Below are 23,639 nucleotides of genomic sequence, written 5' to 3' on the forward strand. Positions count from 1 at the left end.
TCTTCATTTTATTAAAACCAGGAAAACAGTAAATAGTTAGTAGAGTGAAAGTCAGTAGAAAATGTTTAATAATTTCAAGGAAGTGACATAGCATAGTTTGCAGGAGTTTCATTCTTTGAGTCGGGATTACTGAAAAACATCTAGTCATTTGAGCCTCGCTTTCATACAATACAAATATTTTGGGAAAAATGACACAGAATAGATAAATTCACACACATACAAGTTTTACAAATTTATAAATGAAATATCTCATAAAACAGTTGTTTTCTAATGAGGACAATACCTGGGAGGCATCTAACACACACAATACAAACTGACACAGTGTTCACAATGATATTGCAAACAGCCCGTTGAGCTTTTTCTACATTATTTGGGTAAAAAGCACCTTGAAGACATATAAATATATCTATAAGAAACTGGAGTAAAGGCATTACATGGTGTTGTAGTCATAAAACTAGATTTGAGTTACACAGATCTATAAACAGCATGAAGGGTTCAGCGTTCATTAACAACTAGGAGATACACGTGAATGCAGGGACAGACTTCGCTGCTCACCAGTTTTACTATACTGTTGTAATAAAGTAGTTTTTATAAGTACTATCACATTATAATGATTTATCAATGATAATATCTGATGGCTGCACAAATCACACAACAAAACAAACATGGACAGAGACTCTTTGGAGGCAGGAGAAAGCTTCTTATTGGTATGAAGATTAGACAAAATGTCCGTCCATAATGCCTAAGTGTTATCACAGCATTGGTTGTTGTCGTATTGCTAACAGTCAAACACAAGAGTAGGACATTCTAGCACCTTGTAAAGACAACATGACTTCAGGACGGTGCTGTGAGATTTGAGGACTATGAAGAAATTAAGGAGAAAAACAATTTGTAAACACTTCTTTCTGGCATCAACTTTTATGTACTACAAAAAATGAAAAAAAAAAATGATTCACATTATGAAATTGTTTTCATCAAACAACTAACAATGACTGCTTCTCCTGCACTAACTAATAAAGGCACTTCATCTTTATTGGAAGCTCTTGAGATGATACATGTTGGCAGAGATATCTGCTTACACATGCCTGACTGAGAGGAGAGAAACCTGATCATTTGGTGGATCATCATCTGCTTTAAAAGTCCCACTGATTCCACTATTCACAACAATCTTGTAGCAAAACACCCAAACACGCACGTAAACTGTCTTCAGCTTACCCGGGGTCAGAGGTCATATTCTGCTGCACACTGCTGGAGGTACCACTCGTACAGTTTCCCCTGTGGAGGAAAATCAACTGTGTGAGATGTTTCAGATTTGACAAATGAAATGTAGTTAGTTAATTGCACTGCACTGAAGTTATAATCATTTAGATATTAATGACATTTTGGGATAAGTTATAGTCTGCTTTTTTTGTTGCAATAGCCATTCAATGTTTAAATTCTGTGATGACCTCTCTATTTAATAGTTTTAATTGCTAATGAATCTGCCATTTCTGCGCTGGTTTCAAATCGACTTCTTATGCATGAGGGATTCACAGGAAATGACGCTGCATGTAATCCAGCGTTACCCTTTGTCATTATTTAAAATTGATATCTCCTGACATATTACCACTTTTTATAGTTGTTGTGTAAACGTGTTAGCAGTTATCAGTAAAGTTGTGGTTCGTAAAACCAACACAATTAACTGAAATGAAAGAGCTGCAGAGTCAGGTAATCAGAGTCAGGTTTTCTCTGTGTGTGTTTCTAAGGACACCTTCTGCATTAAACAAAGTTATTATACATGTTTTTACTGCGGCTTTAACTTCTGCACTAGACGTGACATAATGGCACAAAATAGAATCTAACCTTCTTAGTTTTGACGATGTCCTGGATATAATCACTGTACTCTGCCATCGTCCTCTTCTCTTTCTTCGTCAGAGTCTTATTCCCTCGGCTGAGAATGAAGAACATCACAACAATAATCACGTCCTCTGGGTGTGTGTGTGTGTGTGTGTGTGTATATGTGTTAGAGAGTGTGTATATGTTTGATGTGAAGGTACTTTAATATAAAACACACACCCTCCTTGACAAAATAGAAAAAGCTCTACTTTATACATTTCTCTGAGGGTTTAGGTTATTTATGTTATTAAGTGTTTAGTTTTAAGTACTTTGGTTCACATATGGACCAAATGGTCATGTGCATGTGTGTACGGCTGCAATTTACAACTAATTCATTCTCAATTAATCATTTGTTTGACAAAAAAAAAATGAAAATACTGTAGTATAAAATGTCCATTAGAACTTCCTAAACCCCAAAATGTCATTGTCTTGTCCGATGAACAGTCCAAAATCCATGATCATTTTTGGCCCTTTCTAACAAAAAGGAAATTACTTAAATAATTAATCGGTTATCAAAATAGTTACAGATTCATTTTCTGTCGATCGTTTCATTTATGAATCAATTATTTTTTATGTTTATGTTTGTATTGTACATTTGTAGAACTCACCCTGCAAAATGCTTTGCTAGGAAAAGCAGGAGGTAGCAAAAAGCTCCAAAAATGATGACAAACACAACTTGTCCATCTTCTGGTATCCAGTCCCATAAATTCATCACCATTCCCTGTGAGAAACACGTTGAAAAGACACTCAGAGAAGTACACCAAATGTGCAAAATATGAAATTAAATTATAATTTATTGCAATGTTATTTGTTCAAATATCACCAGTGTGACTCTCTGGACTTACTGTGAAGATGGAGAGGGTCCGGGCCGGTCCTTCACCCAGCAGCTCATCTAGCTGATCTTTGGACAAGGTGTTCACAATGAAACTGAGGATGAAGAGGACCGGGAGGAAAATGCCCAGAGCGCCACACAAGAACGAGTGAAGACGGACGCTTTTGTTGTGAGCCACATCAGCCCTGCGTGCAAAGAAATCTGATTTAATATCACATTTTCTGCAGCATATAATAATATTGGGTGACTCTTATCTCCATATACACACAATATGGTTTATTTGCTCTGAGATGCCGCCTGTCATTTTGTATCAGGATAAATTAGATTTGAACACAGTAACACATGCTATGCTGTAGGTTGAGAGGTCAAACCTGTCCTGCTCTAGTCTGCTGCTGATGGTGGAACAAATGAGGTCACAGTCTTTCTCCAGCTGATCCAAAGTCTTTTGAACGGCCTGGTTGATGGTCTTCTCGATGGTCTGACACACCCCATCGATCTGGTTCACACAGCGGCTTGGCTAAACAACACAAAGGCTCATAAGTGCATCCGTTTTTCAATAATTGTACAAAGATGTGCGGCTGTGCATCTAGAAGAGGGACTGTCTGGACAACTGTCCTGAGGGTATTTTGACTGACAGCCATGTGCACTTAGCAGGAAGTGAAGCTACACTTGCTCAGCGAAAATAAAATGGAGCTCAGGAGGTGTGCACAAATCTACCGTGCAGAGAAGAGCTTTGTGGTTGTAGATCACAAGATGGTGCAGCAATAACTCAGGACTGGGGCTGCCATTGTCAAAGGTGGCTTATCAGAGGCCATGGTTTACAACCCCTGCCCCCCCTATCCCCAGAGTGGATAACTCTACCAGTCATCATATTGCAAAATTAATCATCCTGTTCCAGCCATCAAGAGCCACCAGGAAACCTGGAGTGGAGAATATACATTCAAGGATAATAAATGGCAGTTCAGCCCCTGAGGATAGCAGAGAGCTTTAAATCCAGACCCAAGATCAGACCTGGACCTGAGATCTGGGGAAGGAAAACACCAGAAACAGCTCCAATCTGGTGGTGGGAGGAAACACTGCATTTGGTTTATTTTCAAAAAATTACAAACTACATCCTGTTAAATGGCCATGAGGGAAACATATAGCCGGCTCACAGTCTTACCCTCTGTGGGTTGGGGATGTATATTGTAGGCATATCAAAACCACATTTGTTGAGACCTGGACGGCGACACAGCTCCTGGACTATCTGCATCATCACCCTCTGCAGAAGTAAATAAATATAGGTCATATTTTTAGGATTAACATGACTTATTTGGCTGCAAATCTATTGAAATAAAAAAAATCCACATATTAAGTGAACTACCTGTCTGTCTGTTTCCTTCCCAGCTTCATCTGCCTTGCTGAGGTAGAACAACAGTTTGTCTCCGCATTTCTCACTCAGCTGCTCTACGATGTTGAGTGTGCGTTTGCAGAGCGCCTGGCCCATAGGGTCAAAGAACACAAATACCAAGTCGGCCTGTTCTCCTGCACAAAAAAACAAAAACAAACATCCATTAGAGAAACGCAACAGCTATAGAGAAGATGGTAAAACGTACAGCTGCAAAGACATACCCAACCATGTGATGGCGCTGTTGACATCAAAAGGGTAGACCATGTCTCCGTCCACCAAACCTGGTGTGTCCACAAATGTCACCAGACTGAACTTCTTCTGCTTGGAGGTGGAGATCTCAGCAGACAGATAGTCCGTAACACCTGGAATATACAAACGCTGAGTGCGTACAGGTGCTTCCTTCACAAAGATAAATCTATAGTAAATAATTAAGAGTTGAGTCCCAATGAAAGCCGTTTCTTGTAATGGCTATATAACTATAATGTGCCAGTGGAATCTGCAGTGCGGTCAATACTTGGAAACCTGAGGGAGGCCGGTGACATTAAAGATCAGGAACGCAGTCAACGTTTTGTGCTAGCGGGTTTGCATTTGGAATACATTACATGCATTTCATTTAATTTAAAAAACGTTCAGGATGATCTGGTTAAAGATGTATGTTAGCTGTCTACATGCACTAAAACATCTGAGGAAAAAGCATCAGTAAATACAGATTTAACTCAAGCAGCAGACACACCCTCACAGATAACAACGTCATCAATTTCAACACAGGAAACATTTGTCAGCTGTCAGTTTTCTCATCTCTGTTGTCATGGTTACACACAACAGCTCTTCAACTGGCAGCTTTAGCGTGAGGCGTGGGACATAAAGCTAGCCAGTGAAGAACGACTGTGAGGCAACGCGCTGTGAGGTTACTACAAGTCTCCCCCTCAAACCCCGACTCTGAGCACCAGAACAAGATCACTATTTAGACACTATTGACAAAATAATCCTACCCACCACCCCATCCTCCCTCTACACATACAAACACACACACACACACACACACACACACCCACAGGCCTGGGGTGACACTGAGGCTGTTTCATAGGAAGAGGCAGGTGTTAACAGCCAGCACAAATCCCATCCTTGTGCTGCAGCGAGCAGGGCCACTGCTGCTTCGGCACATTAGCATTCCCTTATGTTTCTCTTACATCAGCATGGCCACAGTATCAATGCATCTGCCTCCTATCATACATCTTAGAAGTCTAATCCCACAGTCTCGCAAGATCAAGCCATGATTGTCTCGCCCTGAGGTGACAGGATGACTGTTGCTATGGTAGGAAAAACATCATATATATGCAGATGTTATCAAGCAGCTTCTTGTTAGATCTCTACAAGGCGGGCCGGTCTATACTTCCCTTACACATGCATGCATCTTTGCATTGCTAAAAATACAAAAACAGCAATTATATAATCCCATTTAATAACAAATAGCCTTGATTCAGACATATTCTTCAACTCTGTTTGAAGAAAGTCCTCTGTTGGTGAAAAGGAAACGAGAGCGATACTTGCCAATGGGTGCTAAGTTCCTCAAGTGACTGTAACTGAGAAGGCTACACTGGGGAGCCTGTGCATGAGGAAAAGGGCAAAGGCTGCAATATAATGCTGCATCGACCAAGACTAAAAAAGAACTAGTTGGACAAAACAGGTGAAACCAGATGCAGTGCAAATACATCTTAAGGAAATGACAAAACAACACGGCCACAAATCTTTGTTGTTTAACAATATTGAGCCATTTGAAAACAGTTGACCCCCATGCAGCATATAGTCTAAACTCCTGACAACAGGTTGATAAGATAAATACAAAAACATCCTTTATGTAAGTCTAAAACAATATTGAGAAGTATCTCCAAGCATATCCCAAAGGAGGTCAAACTGTATAGTCGGCAGCTTCTCCCACATAAGGATATATGGTGCTTTTCTGATGAGTCATCCTCAGTCCCTATGACAGGTAAACAAACGCCTGATAAAGTGCATTTCCAGAGGCGGCGTTGAATTTCCAATGAAAAGCCTGCTTGTATTCCAGCAGCAGATCGTTGGTGCTGCTCGGGGCCCGCAGAGTGGAGCTGCTGCCGGGCTGTGCCGTCTCTAATGGCTGTGACATTTCTCAGCAGCTCCTCCTGACTCCACTGCACTGCTGTCGATGGGGCGTGTGACTCACGAGCCATACCGTGAGCGCTTCGGTCCGCACCCAGTGAACCCTCACTCTCTACACACCCACTGTCAAACGCATGCACATACATTACCGCCCTCCCCCCTCCACACTGATGCTCCCACTCAGACAGCAGGCACACCCAGACTCTCTGCACGACCACCTCCAACATCCAGAAGCTTCAGACCACTGCTGACGCACAGAGAGCTGAGAACAATTGTCTTAAAAAAAAAATATGCCGCTAATTACGTCTCTTTCTTCAATGAGACAGTTATCTGGACTCCCATATCTCAGGAACAAATGGCACAAATATGATGAGACGGGAACATGAGCCTGGTCTGGTTTATAAATAAAATGTAATACGTCAAAGATGTGACTCAGCGCTGAATCATCAAGGTGAAGCACCTGAACTGATAACTGAAACATATAAACAACTAGCGGTTACATTTCATGAGCGACACAGAGGATTAAAGCAGACTTTCAGTTGAATCGGTTTATCTAAAATAGAAACATTTCCAACTTCTGAACTTGAACTGAGTCTGTAAGGTACGCTTAGATTAACTTTAACAGCTCCCAATAGGAAACGGGCCACACAGCAGAGCTCTATCTTAAACCTCAAAGGAACCAATCTGTGGCTGCAGCTCATGATTACATTCAACTCCTGCTTATTATTCCCAATGCTGCTTCTCCCTGCTGTTCCAGCTAATTTTAACACTTTATCCTCTCTTTGATGTCTTCCATCATGATGCCAGCAGGGGGGAAGTCAATAAAAAACACAATCATTTGCATTTCTCAATTGCACAAAAGTGATGACAATAATTAGAATTTTCAGGTATTAGGGAGACGTTAATGAGCATGTGTTGAGCACTAAGACTGCAGAGCTCAACATCGTACAAAAGAAAGACATATATCACGCTAGTTTCATTATCAATTGCAGGGAGATGCAACACCACTGGGATTACATAAAACATGTTCTTTTATGTGAGATATTTAGAAATGTGATGCACCTCATTAGAAACAAGCAAAATGTACACATGATGGTTAATATAAGAACATGAAATGGATTTCAGTTAAGGATAAGGATACCACTACATTATCAGAACAACCATGCATGCACTTTTCATAAATCCATTATGACTTCATATACTGATGCTAAAACAAGAAGAAAAGGCTCACCTTTGAACTCAAGGAGTGGTCGAAAGTGAGGATAGAGATGTAGCGTTGCATTGCCCTGTGAAAGAGTTAAAAAGACAATGTGAGAAATAACCGGGTGAAACAAATACTAATCTGCAGTTCGCCTGAGCTCCCGTCCGCTGCAACAGAGTTCTCTCTCTTCTCAGTACTTTGCACTCAGTCTTCCAGAAGCTGCTGGGCTGCAGCTCAGTGTGCTGGCTTTAAGCTTTTCCTGTACATAAGAGATAATCCTTCCACTCTGCAGTCCTGCACTGCAAATATATTATTCATCTTCATCACCTTCATCACAGCAGGATATGCACAGAGAGGCAGAGGAAGAGGATGAGCGAAGACGGAGAGACAGACGTCTCCCGAGCCTGTTTATATGCTGCAAAGAGGCATTCTCTGTGTGTGTGTGTGTGTGTGTGTGTGTGTGTGTGTGTGTGTGTGTCAATACAACAAAGCCCCTCATTGGAGCAGCATACAGAATGAGAGATCACCACATACTGAGGGAGTGCCTCTCCATACAGGCTGACATCCAACGCATTGCTTCATCAACCTTTATGACCGGATGCAGCTTCTGTTCTCGTAACTGAAGTTAGAAATTAAAAAATCTCTCATCCACGAAACTGAGAAGTACCATCTGAATATGAACTACGGATGATTAAAAACTGATCTGGAAGATAATTATAAAAGCATTCAAATGAAGCATGCCGCACAAAGCTGGTTGTATTTATCGTGTTTCTCTTTTCACGCATTCGTTGGTACTTCTGTTGAAGGGCTCTTCATCAGATCTTACACACATTAAGTTCTTCAGTATGAGTGCTGAAACGTTGGCCGTCTTCATGCCGCTCTTACCGTCAGTGATTCTCTTTTGCGACCACTTGTGATGAATGTAAACCCCTGTGTTTCAATGGCGACACCTGCTTTCTGTATGTGCTCCTCCGCATACCTAAAATGACAGCGAGAGGCATCAAATGCATCAAATACTATTCTTATCTTTGATATTGCATTTATAAGTGGACAAGATCTCAAGCAACAACACCGTATCGCTACATTATAGGGCTGCAACTATTGTAATAATTATTGTATCGATTACTTTTACAGCTAATCATTAATAGTTCAGTTTTAAATGCCAGAAAAAGAATATATATACATATATTATATATAAAAAATAATGAAAATCGTTACTTATCAGTGTACAAAGCGATGTCTTTATATTTCTTATTTTGTCCAAAACTCAAAAGATATTCCTTTTATATTACATACATTTTTTGGATACTGGAACCAGTGAGCCAGTTTAGCATTTTGTCAAATAATATTATGTCTATCAACAAATCAATTCATTGTTTGATCATTTCAGCACCAATTAATTCCAATAAACTAGTCTGGAGCCTGTGTAAAAGGGTAGTTTATATGTTAAAGGTTTGGTTGAAGGTGATCATTGGTGTTTTTATTTATTAACACATCACGTCAGACAATAAACTACACAATGTCAAATGGGAAAAATCTATTTAAAATGTACAGCCAGCCAGATAAAACTGCCTTGTATACACAAATGTCTTCGTATTAAATATAAATGTGAGAACTATTTGGATTAACATCTGTAATAATTGCATAAGATGAGAGAGTAACACACTTTTTTAATCTCATGCAAATACAGATGTTGATCATAAAAGTGAAAACGAGTTGTTCCTTTCAGGGAGTATCCCAATGATTTCCCCAATCATCAATAAAATAAATAAAATATATTTTTTTTAAAACGCAGTCAGTGACTGTTAGCATGATTGACAGCTGTGCTCCTTGTAAAGGTCGTTAAAAACGTTAATGAATTAGTTGATGGAAACATTTAAAATGTAACCGTGTTCCAACCGTTTTTATCCAAAGCGACTTACAATAAGTGCATTCAACATTGGTAATCAAAAGAACTACTAGTCACCAGAAGTCATAAGTACATTTCCTTTTCCAAACAAGCATCTAAGAGCATGAAGCAGAGCATAACTCAGAGCCAAAGTACAGTGCAGAAACAAGAAAAACAGTTAGTGCTAGAAGTAATACGAATACAATAAGTGCAACAAGCTAGTATGAAAACAATAAGTGCTAAGTGGAAGGTTCAGGGTAGCACTTCCTGAAGAGGTGGGTTTTCAGGGTTGTATGAGACTGTTGTGGGCAATGTTGCTATCAACGTTAAGATTAATGTCATAAAGTACTTGACTTTAGTTGTATAAGCAACCTCCAAATGGGTAAATAAAATGTATGACCTACTCATAAAAGCTCATAAAGGATAAAAAGGAATACAACTGGGGAATAAGGTCATTATTTTCTTCTGTTTTCGTTTTCTGGAGATTTATTCTGCAAATAGCTTTTTGAACACCCAAAACACCCAACTGGTAAACAAACTAGACCTACTGTATGTGTGTTTCCCTGTCAAGATCCTACAAATCCACATTCCCTGTCTCAAAACTGCCAAACAGCATTCAAACCACAAAGTAAAGAGATGATATTTCTGTTTCACTCGTTGCTGAACTCTTCATTCATACATGGAACAGAGCATGAGAAGCGGAATGTAAACTGTAGATTCCATCAACCTAAAGATGTATTACCAGTTAATGAAGGAGCTCTTCCCTGCGGAGTGGTTACCCATTATCATCACAATGATCTTCTTTCTGGGAGGAAGGAGTCGGACTCCGAGGCTGCTGGCAATCTTCACCAGACCTGAACACACACATGTACACACACACACACACACACACACACACACACACACACACACACACAGCAAGCAGGGCTATAGCAATTACAGAGGCATCATCACAATGTAAAGTGTGTGTATATGTGGGAGTGTGAACAGGGTGGTTTTGAAATAGCGATAACTTCTTAAGATAACGTTTCTACATGGCGGAAGGCTAAGAAATAATGTAGGGCTGCCCCCACCAGGTTGATTAGTCGACTAAGATTTCTTTCAGCAAAAAGTAATTTTTTTATGTTCTTTCATGCTGAATGACTTTTTTCCAAGAAACTTATTAGCAAATCTCTGGTAAACACAAGATTTACAAATGTGCTTTTGTGTGATTCTTTGTAAATAACTCAATTTTACAGATCTGTAAATTAAATCAAGTATTCAATAAGTCGACAAAATCGTGTGTTTGTCGAGTAAGACATTTTTTTTGTTGGGGACAGCCCAAAAAAAAGTAACTTAAAATAATTTCCAAAGAGGTTTCCTTGAAAGAATAATCTAATATTTGCAGGGGAAATTAAGACAGAGTTCAGCTGATACATTTTAAGTACCAGTTTAAGTTTAAGTTAATTAATTTCAACCTTCCTTGTAACCCTGAAAGTCTTCAGGACAGGGCAGGGCAGGTTAGCTGAACTTTTGTCAATAATATATATATATATATATATATATATATATATATATATATATATATATATATATATATATATATATCTTTCAAACTAATTAGGCTGACATAATTAATGAATTTGTTGAACAATTGACTATTTTGATGATGGATTAGGATAATGTCAACAATTCTTCAGTCAATAATAGTGAAAAAAGACAGATATTCTCTGGTGCTTTCTATTTGACATTTATCATCATAAACTGAACATATTTGAAGACATTTGAAGATGACTAATGCGATAGGTACTTTTTACAAATTTTTGGTCATTTATTAGACCAAAAACCAACAGAAAATCAGCAGGTTAATCGATGATGAATCATAAATTGTTGGGAAAACCCCCAAAAGAAGACAGAAACAAATTCCTACATTCCTTTAATCATTAATACATTACTTTGGAATTTATTTGAGAATTAAGTTTTTAAAAAATGGAAAGATTATAAATGGAGCTTGAGATGAAAGCTCAAATGTATTACCTGGTCTTATTTTTTCGGTTTAACATAAATGCACAACCTCTCATTATTCACTATGAATCTACAATGAAACAATTAATTATTAATGAACCTGCTCATAATTGTCGTCAGAGAGGCATGTTCCTGTTTCTGTCTCCTCTATTACACTAGACTAAACAATTGTTATTATAATTATATAATAATTATACTGTAATAACTAAAACAAGACACATACTGTAGTAACACACCACCTCAACGTGCTGTAAGAGCAAGGTCTGCCTAAACAAAGTGAACTACACCGTGTAACAGCATTATTATTATCATTGAAGACAACACATTTCTCCACATATTTAACAGGACTATAAAACCAATTTCCTCATTTGTAAATCAACTCCCCTGGGCTGAACTGCTTATTATACAGTATATTATTATTATAACATTGTGCATAGTGGAACCTGTCAGTTTATTGGCCGTACACAGTCAGATAGGCGCTGTCCTCCGGAGCTGCAGAGGAGCCACACCAGTGTTCAATGTCATGTGTTTTACTCTGACAGACAGCTGCTTCACTCATTAACCGAGGAGCGCTTTAGTTTTACCCTCAGTACAAACTTCAGTCCTATGAACCACTGAGTTACATAACAGCACAACTATGCGTGCTAAGTTGGATCTGCTTTACGGTCCTAACTTCGCTATAACGTTGATTCATATTAATCCGCGTTATTGATTATTTACCGTTCTCGCTGTCGACATATAAACTGTGGCATTCTTTCAGTATCCTCTCACTCGGTGTGGTGATCGCAGACTCCAGAGGGTTTGCCACAGACCGGGGCTTTCTGCCCGACATTATGACCACAGCCACCAGCCGCCTCGCTGCTGTGTCTTAAGCCATCAGCGGAGGGGTTTCAGTGTTACACAAGGGCTCCCGTGTGCGGATGAAGCGCCCTCCTGCGGTCAAACACTGACACTACAACAAGGACAGACTCGTGAACAGGCAACAGGTTACTTTTTAAGGACTTGAACCTCAGTTTGTCTGCCGGTTTATTATTATTATTGGAAACATGACCAGGACTAAGATGTCTGCACTGAAGATTGAAATCAAATGATGTTGTTGATGGACCACGTACTAAAAAAGTAGTTTCTTCTTCCTAACTCTGACAGACCATAATTAAGTCCAGCCAGTTATAGTCAGATCCATCAATACATGGATCTGGTTATAATTGCAGTCTGGTCAGCGATAATAGATTGAACCTGCCTGGTTTGGTCATGTATGATGGAGCTATTTTGAGTTGAGCTATATACATTTGTTGACAGAGCCATGATCTGTTTAAAGACCAGTAACAAGGTAAACCAACATGCACTGACAAAAAAAAACATCAATCAACATAACAATATTTTGTAGAAGCATTTGTTAATCAACACAGAATTAGATTTGATCTTAGATTTGATCAGAATAGATCGTCTTTCTTTTTCTTCCCTCCAGTGATTAGTGTCACAGTGGGTGAGATGGTAGACATCCTGACGGGGCTTCAGTTCCACAGCTGTATCTTACAACATAAGGCACAGGACACGGAGACAAGCTTGCTGCATCTGGCCAGAGTGGGTGACAACACAGATCAACACCTTTCTGCCTTCTGCCTCCGCTACATCTCAGCAGAAGGATAAATGTGACTCATCAGTTACAGATGAAATTGATTTTCACTCTTCACTCTCAAACCAATTTTCACTGAGATTTTCTGCCCACAAGCACTCAAACCTTTACATAACATAAAATAGAGAGAGAGAGAGAGAGAGAGAGAGAGAGAGAGAGAGAGAGAGAGAGAGAGAGAGAGAGAGAGAGAGAACACACCAAAACAATGCTAATTATGAGTCAGAAAGAAAACACTTTGTTGAACAATAGAGTGTTTTTTACATATGATTTGAACTCCTTTTTAATAACCAAGTTAAACACTGAGAAATGCTGAGAAAAGGTAATGATCAGAAGCAAACTCCAAGCTTGTGTCAGGGGTACAGAATAGATACTTAACGCTCCAAGCTATTTTATCTTTAAACCTTTGACATGTGTCTGTGTCATACTCAGTGGTGTTTGCAGAGGCTCTGTGCTGTGTGGATTATTTCTCGCTGGCTATCAGAGCTGGAGCAGAACAGCAGCGTGAGGACCCTGCTCATTCAAATTTGGTTTATGGTTGTGATCGTGCACTTACAATAACCAAAGAGAGGAGGTTTCTTTGGACTGAGTAAAGGCCTCAGTTTTGGGGGGAGCAAACCGACATAACGCCAGCACTGGCGAAATACAGTCGTGTCTAGAAGGCAACGGAAGCTCTCGCAAGATGGTTAGGCATTGACCACGAATGATTACGGTTAGGGTTGGTCATTTTTGCACGTTTCCTAACTTGTGGGTAACCATAGAAATGATCATAGAGACTGTATATAAGAAGTGGACGTAGTCATCGGGACGTAACCCATTGGTTTGAGGACTGCCGTTGCCATGTTGTTGTTTTTTGCAGCCAATGAACAGAAGTTGCCATATTTGGAATGTGGAGGAGCGACCTGTCAATCACAGTAAATCCACCCTAAAGCATACTCTGCTTTATGGTCTATTTCACTCTAAACTGGACCATAATTTACTAAATGAACATCATGCTGTATTAAAAAAAACTTTACACTAGCGATTGAGACCATAAACTCAGGTTCATAATGTTTACTGAGGTGAGAAGTAGGGTCATTTTCTCATAGACTTCAATACACCTGGACTTCTTTTTGCAACCGGAGTCGCGCCCTGCTGGTCGGTAGAGAGAATGCTGCCTGGACACATGACCCTATTTTTCTTTTTTCAATTTCATAACAATCAAACAAACATGCCTGGATTAGAGTCAAAGATACAAACCTAAATGAGACTATGGAGGTTGTCGGGGACATTAAACGTCGTCTGTGCGGAATTGTTTTCATCCTACTATGCTATTTTAATGTCAGCTGCCCACTTGTGACATCAAAGCATTATTAAGGTCATTTTTGGTCAGGAACAAATGAGGGATTAACTCAAGTAATGGCTCGATTAAAGAGAAAGTCCACCCAAAACCCAAATTGATATTGTTCTTTAAAGCCAAAATTATTTTGGAACATTGTTTTTGTTGTTTATTTGTGTTGTGAACATACAAGTGCCCGGCCCACATGAACTTAGGCTACATAAAAGACACCAAAAATAGCATTGCAGTAGTGAAACAATATTTATAAAACCTCTTGCTTCCTTTATAAACCTTAACACTAGTCTTTTATAATTTACCAGAAGAAAAAATGCAGATATTAAGAACATTTTACAAAAATAATGTTGCCCTTTCAGTATCATATAATGGCCAATAACACATAAAACACTTTGTCTTCAATTTCATCTACATCATATACAAAATAACGCCCATTTACTTCAGGTGAGAGCATTCAAACTTCCTGTTGCTGAGCACACAGATATCTGATTTTAAGGCTTTAAACGACAGCTGTTTTATAACAGTTTGTTAGTAGAGTAGGTAAAATGTCAATATAATGATGATTGAGTCTAGTAGCTCAAACGTGTTTTTCTTTTATATTACACACAAATTAGGTTTTATTTGGAAGGAGGACTTCTAGCTGTGAATCACATGGTGTTCCTGGAGCTTCTACAGTTCTCGTCACGTTTCTTTTATCTTCTGTCTGTGGAGCAGACTCCAGGATCGGTCTGAGGATGACATAATCACTACACACTGTCTGCTGCTCACACAGCTGAATTGTACATTTTTAGGGAGTAACAGGAGTGGGAGTAGGGAATGTGTCGGTTCTATTTTATGGTGGATTTTCAATTTCTGGTTCAAATGGCCAGACTCTGGCTTGACCCAATTCTTGCAGGATTAAAAGTTTTTGGCCAGTAAATTCTTTGGGTTTTACGTACAAAACAACATGCCCCTCAGAGTGATTATGAGCTGAAATTGGCATCAATTAAGAGCAACTAATGTTGACTTGTACTTGAGTTTATAAATGTTCTGTTATAGACCTAAAGTTAATCAACCCATGTGACAACCATTGATGTGATTGCACATTAGGCCTTAAACAGAACAATGCATTCATCTTTTAGAGCAGAATCACATTTTATTTATTCTTTTATGTTCTACTGACTTGACAATGAACTTAGGATAAAAGCACTTAAAGCAGGCCATATGTATCTGTCTATACATTTTTAATATGATAATAACAGTCATTTCAAAATATTTAAATATGTAATACTGAAAATATTATTTCCAGGCAGTTGTATGAATCATGGTGCACTCTAGTAGTCTACAGTCTTCTGCTGATCATAATCTTTTCTGGGACATGAATGGAGAACATTGAAATCATGACTATTTGTAGGAGTGGATTAAAACTAGGTGTGTTACGTAAAGTGTCCCATTCAATTCATTTAGACAACAAGGGCTAAATATTATTTCTGTATTTGTGTCAGCAGACCCTTCTTAAGCCTCAAACCCATTCGGGAATGTGCTTTCACCAGTTAATGAGTCTCCCCCCTGCAGCTGAGATCACACGCTTCACCTTACAATAGGCTGCCATTATTTTAGTGCTTCGACTGAAGCGGAACATCCATTATAAATGGTCCATTCAAACATTATTGTACGGCAGCTTCCAAAAAATGAACTTCGATGAGGATTCTGTGCTACCAAAGAGAGAGGTGAGTTTGAATCAACCTTCAAAAACCCTTTAACATCTTAGAAGGCTGCAATGGAAATGTGTATTTTGTTTTGACCTGTAGCCAGTAAATATTTTTGCCATCTGGACATCCGAAGTCATCATTTTATCACTGCGATGATAAGTATGTGGAACAGTGGGAGAGTTTGCCAGGAAAGCAGGTGTTGGGGTTTATTTTTTATTTCTTCATAAATTTTGTATTGTTACAATTTCGGTGCCCCAAAGTTAGTGTAAAGAAGAATCAAACGTAGTCTAAAATCTATGTGGAACCTCTTCTTAATGAGACACTCTTTATAAAGGGATTATAAGTTGTAAAGCTTTAGTAATGGTTGATGGTTGAAGTCCTGGTCGATAGGTTGTGAAAAATCCCTTTGCTTAGAGATCAGGACCTTTGTATTTGGTAAATGCTTATTGGTTTCTCACATTCAAATTATTTATGTCTTCAGTTATGAATGTTAATAAGCAGTTAATAATTAGATTTTCCAGAATGTATGCTAACTTTCCCATCAGGTCTATCAGAGGTGTCTTCATGATGAAAAAGATAAAGCAGACAATAATAACAAACATGTAGAATATCACGGTGCATTTCATGACCTTTGACAGCTTGTCTGAATGCTCGGTTAAAACGGTTGATGGAAAAGGAATAATGGATAATAAATGCTGCAGATGTTCACATCACTTCACTGACTGCTCTTCCAATGTTTTAAACATAGGGGGAGTCAACACATCATGTTTACTGCTCTGAATTAGGCACATTTTGTTACCACAAAATGTAGGTCTGTATCCAACATTTTATAGGCCTATGTTGCACTTTCATGACATTTAAGAAGTATGGTTTAAACACAAGTTCATAATAATAATAATAAAGTTATATATTGAGTTAACATTAGTCTTTTAATCTCCCTGGTCTCCTCTACGGCTGATAGGAAACCTCTAAAGCTGTTATCTACACAGAATGGACCTACATTTAAAACTGTTCATCCTATTTTGTGTTTTTTGGGAAACGCACTTTTGCGTAACAGCTTCTCTTCGCTCGGATAGATGTACTCTCTTTCGGAGAATTATAAACGCAAATTGAATCTCCTATTTTGATGCAGCTACAGTGTAATGCCCTGAAATCTTGATAGACACGGAATATTGGAGCCAATTATCTTCACCTCGCGTAGATGACAATAGATCACTTGTATCTTCCTCAGGATAAGGGATGAAATCATCCTCCCACCCTGATTTAAGTCTCCTGTTGAGAGCAAACTCTTACTCAATACGACAAACAATATTGGACTTTGAGCAAAACATCAGCGAAAAAATGCCAACAGAATTTGCGGAGGAATATCAACCTCTGCTTATTAAAGAAACCAAAGATAAGCAACCAAAGGTATGTGGATTGTAATGCAATAATAGTTTTAGATAAGAAATCTGTATCTGTAGAAACGTTGGGATGCAGTTTTATATCCATAATTAAATGTAAATACTTGTTTTCTATCTGTTTTATTGCAGTTTCCCAACAAATCACTTCTGCTGGCTGCCTGTGCTGCATGTATAGGGGGAACCTTTCAGTATGGATATAATGTATCTGTCATCAACGCTCCCACAATGGTAACAACACTACTGTCTTTTTGTTTACTACTGCTACAAACCAAATATTGCAGTCAGTATTGTACATAAATGACTTCATCAAATGGCATTTAAACACTAATACAATAGGCCTACAGATCCACACACCTAGTGATGTCTAGTAAATATGCATGCACAAATATGTAAGGGATGAATCCTCATAACATTTCCTATTATCAGGAATTAATAGACAACAGTGAAGCCAGGCAAAGTCTTTTTATTTTCTGATAATGAACACCTCGAAGGGCGTTGTCCTGCTTATACCATGGTCACTTGCCAAAGGAAAAAAAATAAGACCTTTAATTAATATTTTCATGCGTTTTGAAAACAAAATGTAAAGTTTTTCACAAGCCATAACTGTTTCCCTTGTAAGGCTTTAAGGTTTGCTAATACCTGGAACAATCATTACCATCTCATAATGTTGTTAAGCCATGGAAACGTTTAATGTATTCATAATAACAGGCTAAACCATAAATAAATATGGTGCATGCATACACGTAACAGTTGATTGCCATTCCAAACAAAACTAGGACTGAGCAATAACTCCCTTAAATGATATTCTTATGTGAGCATCTTGTGTTTGTTATGCCCCTTCAACACATGAAGCGGTGTGCGGTGGACTCTCCCCTGGGGTCAGCGCACATTGCGGTGCGCTTCGCTCCAGCCTAGGGTTAGAGCGAATGAACGGCCCGATGAGTTGCTCTAGGTGCCTCTGAGTGACTGCATCACCCTCAGAATTTACAATCCTGAGGGCCGTGATAAAACGTCAGTATTTGATGACCGGGGGATGAGGCCGGGCTGTGTTCCGCTGACAAGTTGTGTCCTGCTCCGGTGCTTGAACGTGTTTGTTGCCAGATCAGATTTTGGCTCATAGTGGGGCTTTTAGCGCTGCTCTGAATAAATTGGAATGTTTTTGCAATGAGGCTTGTTTGCAAAGAAAGGGGCCTATATTGCTCTTTGCAGGTTCTTTGAGAATTATACGATGTGTTTTTATCTTATTTGCACAGGTTTAACTCTCACCTTGCCAACATATGTACCATACAAAGACTTCTGACTGGGGCCCAGGACCCCAAGAGTAAAATACTTTTAGAAACAACCATCATAAATGTAATTTATTTCAGCATTATTAATTATTTATCAATGTTATCTGAACAAAATAAAGTAAAGACAGAGTGCCCCAACCCCCTTGATAGCGTGTGCGATACTTTGAATTAGTATTGCAAACATTTTGTCTATAGTGTATCTAATAAAACTGCATTGGCTGCAATTGGGTGCTTTTGACTTTTAAAAGTCACTAATTAAAACAGAAACTGAAAACATGAAGAATGATAGACTTAAGCACCTGTAAAATGTGACACCTCTGGGTCTGCAGGGAGGATTAAAGTTAAAAAAAGCTGCGCAATCTTTATGTGAATTTGCCCCTCAGTGTTGTAAATAAGGTTTGGGTGTGTATGTTTTTTAAGCCAGGACATTAATTAAAAACAGTGAACAGACAGTTTCACTGGAACTACTTAGTAGGTGTCCATTATTAGGAAATAATGGTCTACCTGCAGCCAATTATAAGTATCATAAGTACCAAGTATTCACCCAGACCAATTTTTTTAAACAGTAATTTGTATTTCACCTGATGAATGTGCATGTTGTGTTTTTCTTTTATCTCTAGCATGTGCAGAATTTCATCAACCAGACCTGGAGGGAGCGTTACCAAACTAACATATCAGTCGATGCTCTCACTCTGCTCTGGTCCACTATTGTGTCTATATTCACTCTAGGAGGACTTGTAGGCGTGACAATCGGTGGGACGTTGTCTGTGAAGCTGGGGAGGTATGGACAAGAAAATATTATGGCAAATTCTGGCAAAATTATCTTAATTTCCATGTTGTATTTCAGTTATAAAGCTATAATGTAATGTTGCTTTTCCAGGAAAGGGACGCTGTTGGCCAATAATATATTTGCATTAACGGCTGCTCTACTGATGGGTCTGAGTTACCCGACAGGATTGTTTGAATTACTCATCATTGGACGTCTTCTCACTGGAATGAATGCAGGTATAAATAGAAATACATTTAAACACCCCATGGAAAAACATTTTTGTAGAATATTTGAAATAATAAATATAACGTTGCTTGTCAAAAAGCTCAAATGTGGCCTTTTTTATTTGTACAGGCATTGGCCTTTGTGTTCAACCTCTGTATTTGGGGGAAATAGCTCCAACTGCACTTCGTGGTAGCATGGGAATGGGAACTTCTATTTTCATTACTGTCGGGATCTTGGCTGGACAAGTGATGGGTCTGAAGTAAGTAAATACTGAGTATGTTTGATTTTCACACAAAAAAAATGCATGATTGAGTTGCTATGTAGTGATTTTGTTCAAACATATCTGTATGATTTCACAGAGAGCTCCTGGGCGAAGAAGAGTACTGGCCCATCCTGCTCTCTTCCACATGTATCCCAGCCTTCCTGCAGCTTCTCATCCTGCCCTGGTTCCCAGAGAGCCCGCGCTACCTGCTTATCGACAAAGGAGATGAGCAGGGATGTAAGAAAGGTACATTTTCACTGCAGCTGCTGAACATTTATTTCATTTTCAAAATCTCTGTGATTTGATCTTTTGCCTGCAAAGATTGAAGTTGTGCACATGACAACATGTATCAAAAGGTTGAGGACTTCCTTTGTGTCAAATCACTAGAGGCAGCGATTCCTCATAACTGTGAGTTCAAGCATGTGACAACATTCTGGTAACGCTACAATAATGAGATGAAATACAATGAATGGGGATTAAATAAATTATTTGATACAGGAAACCATTTGATCAGATCACAAAAACACTCTGTAGTGTAGCCTGATCAGTTGATGAGAATGGTGGAGAAAACTACAATCACCATGCTGGTCATGTGTTTTCTTGTCGGCAGCCCTGAAGCAACTGCACGGTATAGCTGGCTGTGATGGTGAACGGGAGGATATTGAGAAGGAGAGGAATGATTTAATGGATTTCCAAGCCAAGAAACCCTGGGAGCTCTTCACTGATCGTAGTGTCCGCTGGCAGCTTCTTTCCATCTTGCTGCTCAATGCTGCACAACAGCTGAACGGCATCAATGCTGTGAGTACACAATGGTATACCTGTTGTATTCCAATATCATCTGTCTTGCTCTCTCTCACAAAGTTCAGTCTATTCCTCTGTGACCGCACTGCCAACTTTTATTTAGATGTAAAAACACCACTAAAGATTACTGAAATATTTTTCGCGAAAGCTCTGTTTTTCCATTTGTAATATGTTTTTTGTCTGTATTTCCTGTAGATTTACTTCTACGCAGATTACTTGTTCAGACAATCTGGTATTCCCGCTGATAAAAGACCATATGTGACCGTTGGCACTGGTGCCTGTGAATGCATCACAGCTTTAACATGTGTAAGTATGAGTTCAACATTTTATTTTTGTGTGCATTCATTTCTTATAATTCAGATGATGTTACATCAAAAGTATTAGGCAGATGTTATTAGTGCTCAGGTGTCAGAAGACAACAGTTATGTTTGCACATGACCCGGACAAACATTAAATGCTGTACATGTATAAGTAGCTTACTGTAGGCTGTGTATATTTTTCCTAAACCCAACCAAGTAGTTTTGCTGCCTAAAATGAACTAAACTGCAACTGACTTCTGAAAATGATCAACTAAATGTAAAAATAAGCTTCTCACAGGACTCAAACCCCAGTCTCCTGAGTGAAAGTGTGTGAGTTTGACACATTCATCCACCACAACCCACCCTGTTCATAGACTTTGTTGCTTTATATACTACTACTACTACTACTACTATTACTACTAAATATTTTTGCCAGAAAGCCTTCTGGCAGAAAAGAGTGCAAATAGAAGCTCCAAAAAGTTAAATAAAGACAAAACAGTCAGTACCTTTCTAAAAATCATGTCACGCATTGGACAAAAGTTTGAAAAGTTAAAACACATTTGAAATAAAGTAAAAAACCAAAGTGGAAAATTGTCTTATAGAAAAATAAGAACAGCATAAGAGCATGTGACATAAAAGTCTTAAGATGGTAAAGCATCAACTAAAATTTGGTGGAGCAGGATTTGATAGAACTGACAATATCCCATGAAAGGTCAAAGTAAAATTCAAGGAAAGTGTTTGCCTGCAGTCTTTGTGGTCTTATGACATACTATGTATCTCACAGGGTTTGCTCATTGACCGCCTGGGGAGGAAAGTGCTCATCACGGGAGGATACACACTGATGAGTATCTGCTGCATTTTATTCACGCTGACGCTCTCTTTTCAAGTAATTAACCTCAAGACCAGACATATTTAAACTATTATTTTATACAATTTGTTGCATTTGACTTCTACTTTGTGCTAACATTCCTTTTGTGTGATTATCTTTCTCTCAGGATGCTAGTCCAGTAATACCATACTTGAGCATGGCGTGTTTATTTGCTTTTATCCTGAGTTTTGGATTAGGACCAGGTAATAACTTTTTCCTCCTCCATTGAAGTTATTCTTTAGCAGCTGCTGTTGCTAAACGGTTATAACTAACATAGATTTATTGTGTCGTTTCTTCTGTGAAGGTGGCGTGACTAACATTTTGACCACTGAGCTGTTCACACAAACCGCACGCCCGGCAGCTTACATGATTGCTGGATCATTGAACTGGTTGAGCTTCTTCTTCATTGGCCTGGTCTTCCCTTTTATTGTGGTAGGTATCCAAAGAGTATATCTTCATTTTCAAATGTTGTATTATTACCTGCTACACATCAAATTAGCAAAACAAAACTTAAAAGCTTGGATGTTTGGGAAAGTTGGACTCACTCTGGTTATATTCTATTTTTATTTGCACAGATCGGGCTGCAGCAGTACTGTTTCCTGGTGTTCTTGGCCGTCTGCTCCTTAATGGCGATATACATTTACCTTGTCATTCCTGAAACCAAGAACAAATCCTTCGTCCAAATCCAGAATGAGTTCAAGACGTCCAGCCACAAAAAGGCTCACAATGCGGACAGAGCAGGGCCGACGCTGTTATTAACGTCTTCTTGAAGTATTAACCATTACTCAGGGGTCGAGCAAATAATGTTTTTTTTATGTCTCACATTATTAATGTCACAAAGATGAGTAACTGCCAGAAGGATTTATAGTTCACACACACTCACACACAACACAGTAGATCACTATAAAAGATTCACAGATGAACTGGGTAGTCTTTATTACATGTCTTTAGTTCACTTACCAATATAAATTGTCATCCTTATATATAATATCTGGTATAATAACTTTCATAAAAATTGCTCTATTGAGATTTTTTTCAATAAAAATCCATTGAGAAAAGAAAAGCTTTCAGTGTGAACAATCTCAAAATGTACTTTATGCCTTTTAGACTGCCTGACATTTCCTTGTTCTGATCTCAGTGTGCCGTGTGACCTGGAGAACAAAGGGTTCATTGAAGTGTGTGTCAAGTATGTATTTACAAGGGCGGAAAAGAACTTTGGTAGTTATTGGAGAATAGACTATACTTGTCTTCATTTCACATGGTTACTACAAAATAGTTCATGTGACATCCCAACAGTAACTATTTCAGTGTGAATATGTGTGGCAACCAACTTCTCTAAGTAAGTCAAACATTAAAGAGGATTGACACTAACTTAACTGCACCATCCTCTTAATTTTAATGTAACAGCATACATGTAGGCTGCTCTGTCATTGTTGCCTGGTTTGAAAGTAAACACGCAGCAAAGGAGGCTTTTTAATTACAGTAATCTTACCAAGTACCTTTCTTGAGGGTTTGGCTCAAATTCCCACCTCTAAAAATATGAAAGGATTAAAATTAAGCATGGTAGCCATGAGGAAAGTTGATTCAGAATAGATTTCTTTCTTTTTCTTAAAGTTAGAAGAAAATCCCTACTTGAAGAAACTTATGCCTTGTGATGATCAAATGGAAATGAAAAGAATAATGTTGAGTTGTACATTTATCTGAAACCACCTATCGGTATATCTGCCTTAGTGGCCCATT

General features: G+C 38.7%; 2 protein-coding genes across 3 annotated transcripts; one reads left to right on the plus strand and one right to left on the minus strand.

Moving 5' to 3' along the window:
* Positions 1-24: 24 nt before the first annotated feature.
* si:dkey-98f17.5 (uncharacterized protein LOC569123 homolog) lies at positions 25-12,178 on the minus strand. 2 transcript variants are annotated; one of them, XM_068704022.1, is made up of 13 exons: positions 12,047-12,178; positions 10,065-10,176; positions 8,320-8,413; positions 7,465-7,519; positions 4,319-4,459; positions 4,071-4,231; positions 3,870-3,968; positions 3,079-3,224; positions 2,721-2,892; positions 2,484-2,596; positions 1,843-1,930; positions 1,216-1,275; positions 25-1,089 (listed from the first exon to the last, which is right to left on the minus strand). In XM_068704022.1, exons 1-12 carry the CDS (start codon positions 12,156-12,158, stop codon positions 1,222-1,224), a joined length of 1,347 nt encoding a protein of 448 aa, XP_068560123.1. In that variant the 5' UTR covers positions 12,159-12,178; the 3' UTR covers positions 25-1,089; positions 1,216-1,221. The 2 variants fall into 2 exon arrangements, with proteins under 2 accessions (XP_068560123.1, XP_068560122.1); XM_068704021.1 differs by having other exon boundaries at positions 25-1,275.
* Positions 12,179-17,324: 5,146 nt separating this feature from the next.
* On the plus strand, positions 17,325-22,669 carry slc2a11b (solute carrier family 2 member 11b). Its single transcript, XM_068703773.1, has 12 exons — positions 17,325-17,393; positions 17,516-17,614; positions 19,296-19,456; positions 19,556-19,680; positions 19,799-19,928; positions 20,029-20,177; positions 20,542-20,729; positions 20,928-21,038; positions 21,816-21,917; positions 22,027-22,102; positions 22,204-22,331; positions 22,475-22,669. The coding sequence occupies exons 1-12, from the start codon at positions 17,325-17,327 to the stop codon at positions 22,667-22,669; spliced, it is 1,533 nt and encodes a 510-aa protein (XP_068559874.1).
* Positions 22,670-23,639: the final 970 nt, after the last annotated feature.

Source organism: Cebidichthys violaceus, unplaced genomic scaffold (assembly GCF_023349555.1).
Source record: "Cebidichthys violaceus isolate CVI_PGR_0920_01 unplaced genomic scaffold, fCebVio1.0.p SCAF_9, whole genome shotgun sequence".
Classification (NCBI taxonomy): Eukaryota; Metazoa; Chordata; class Actinopteri; order Perciformes; family Stichaeidae; genus Cebidichthys; species Cebidichthys violaceus.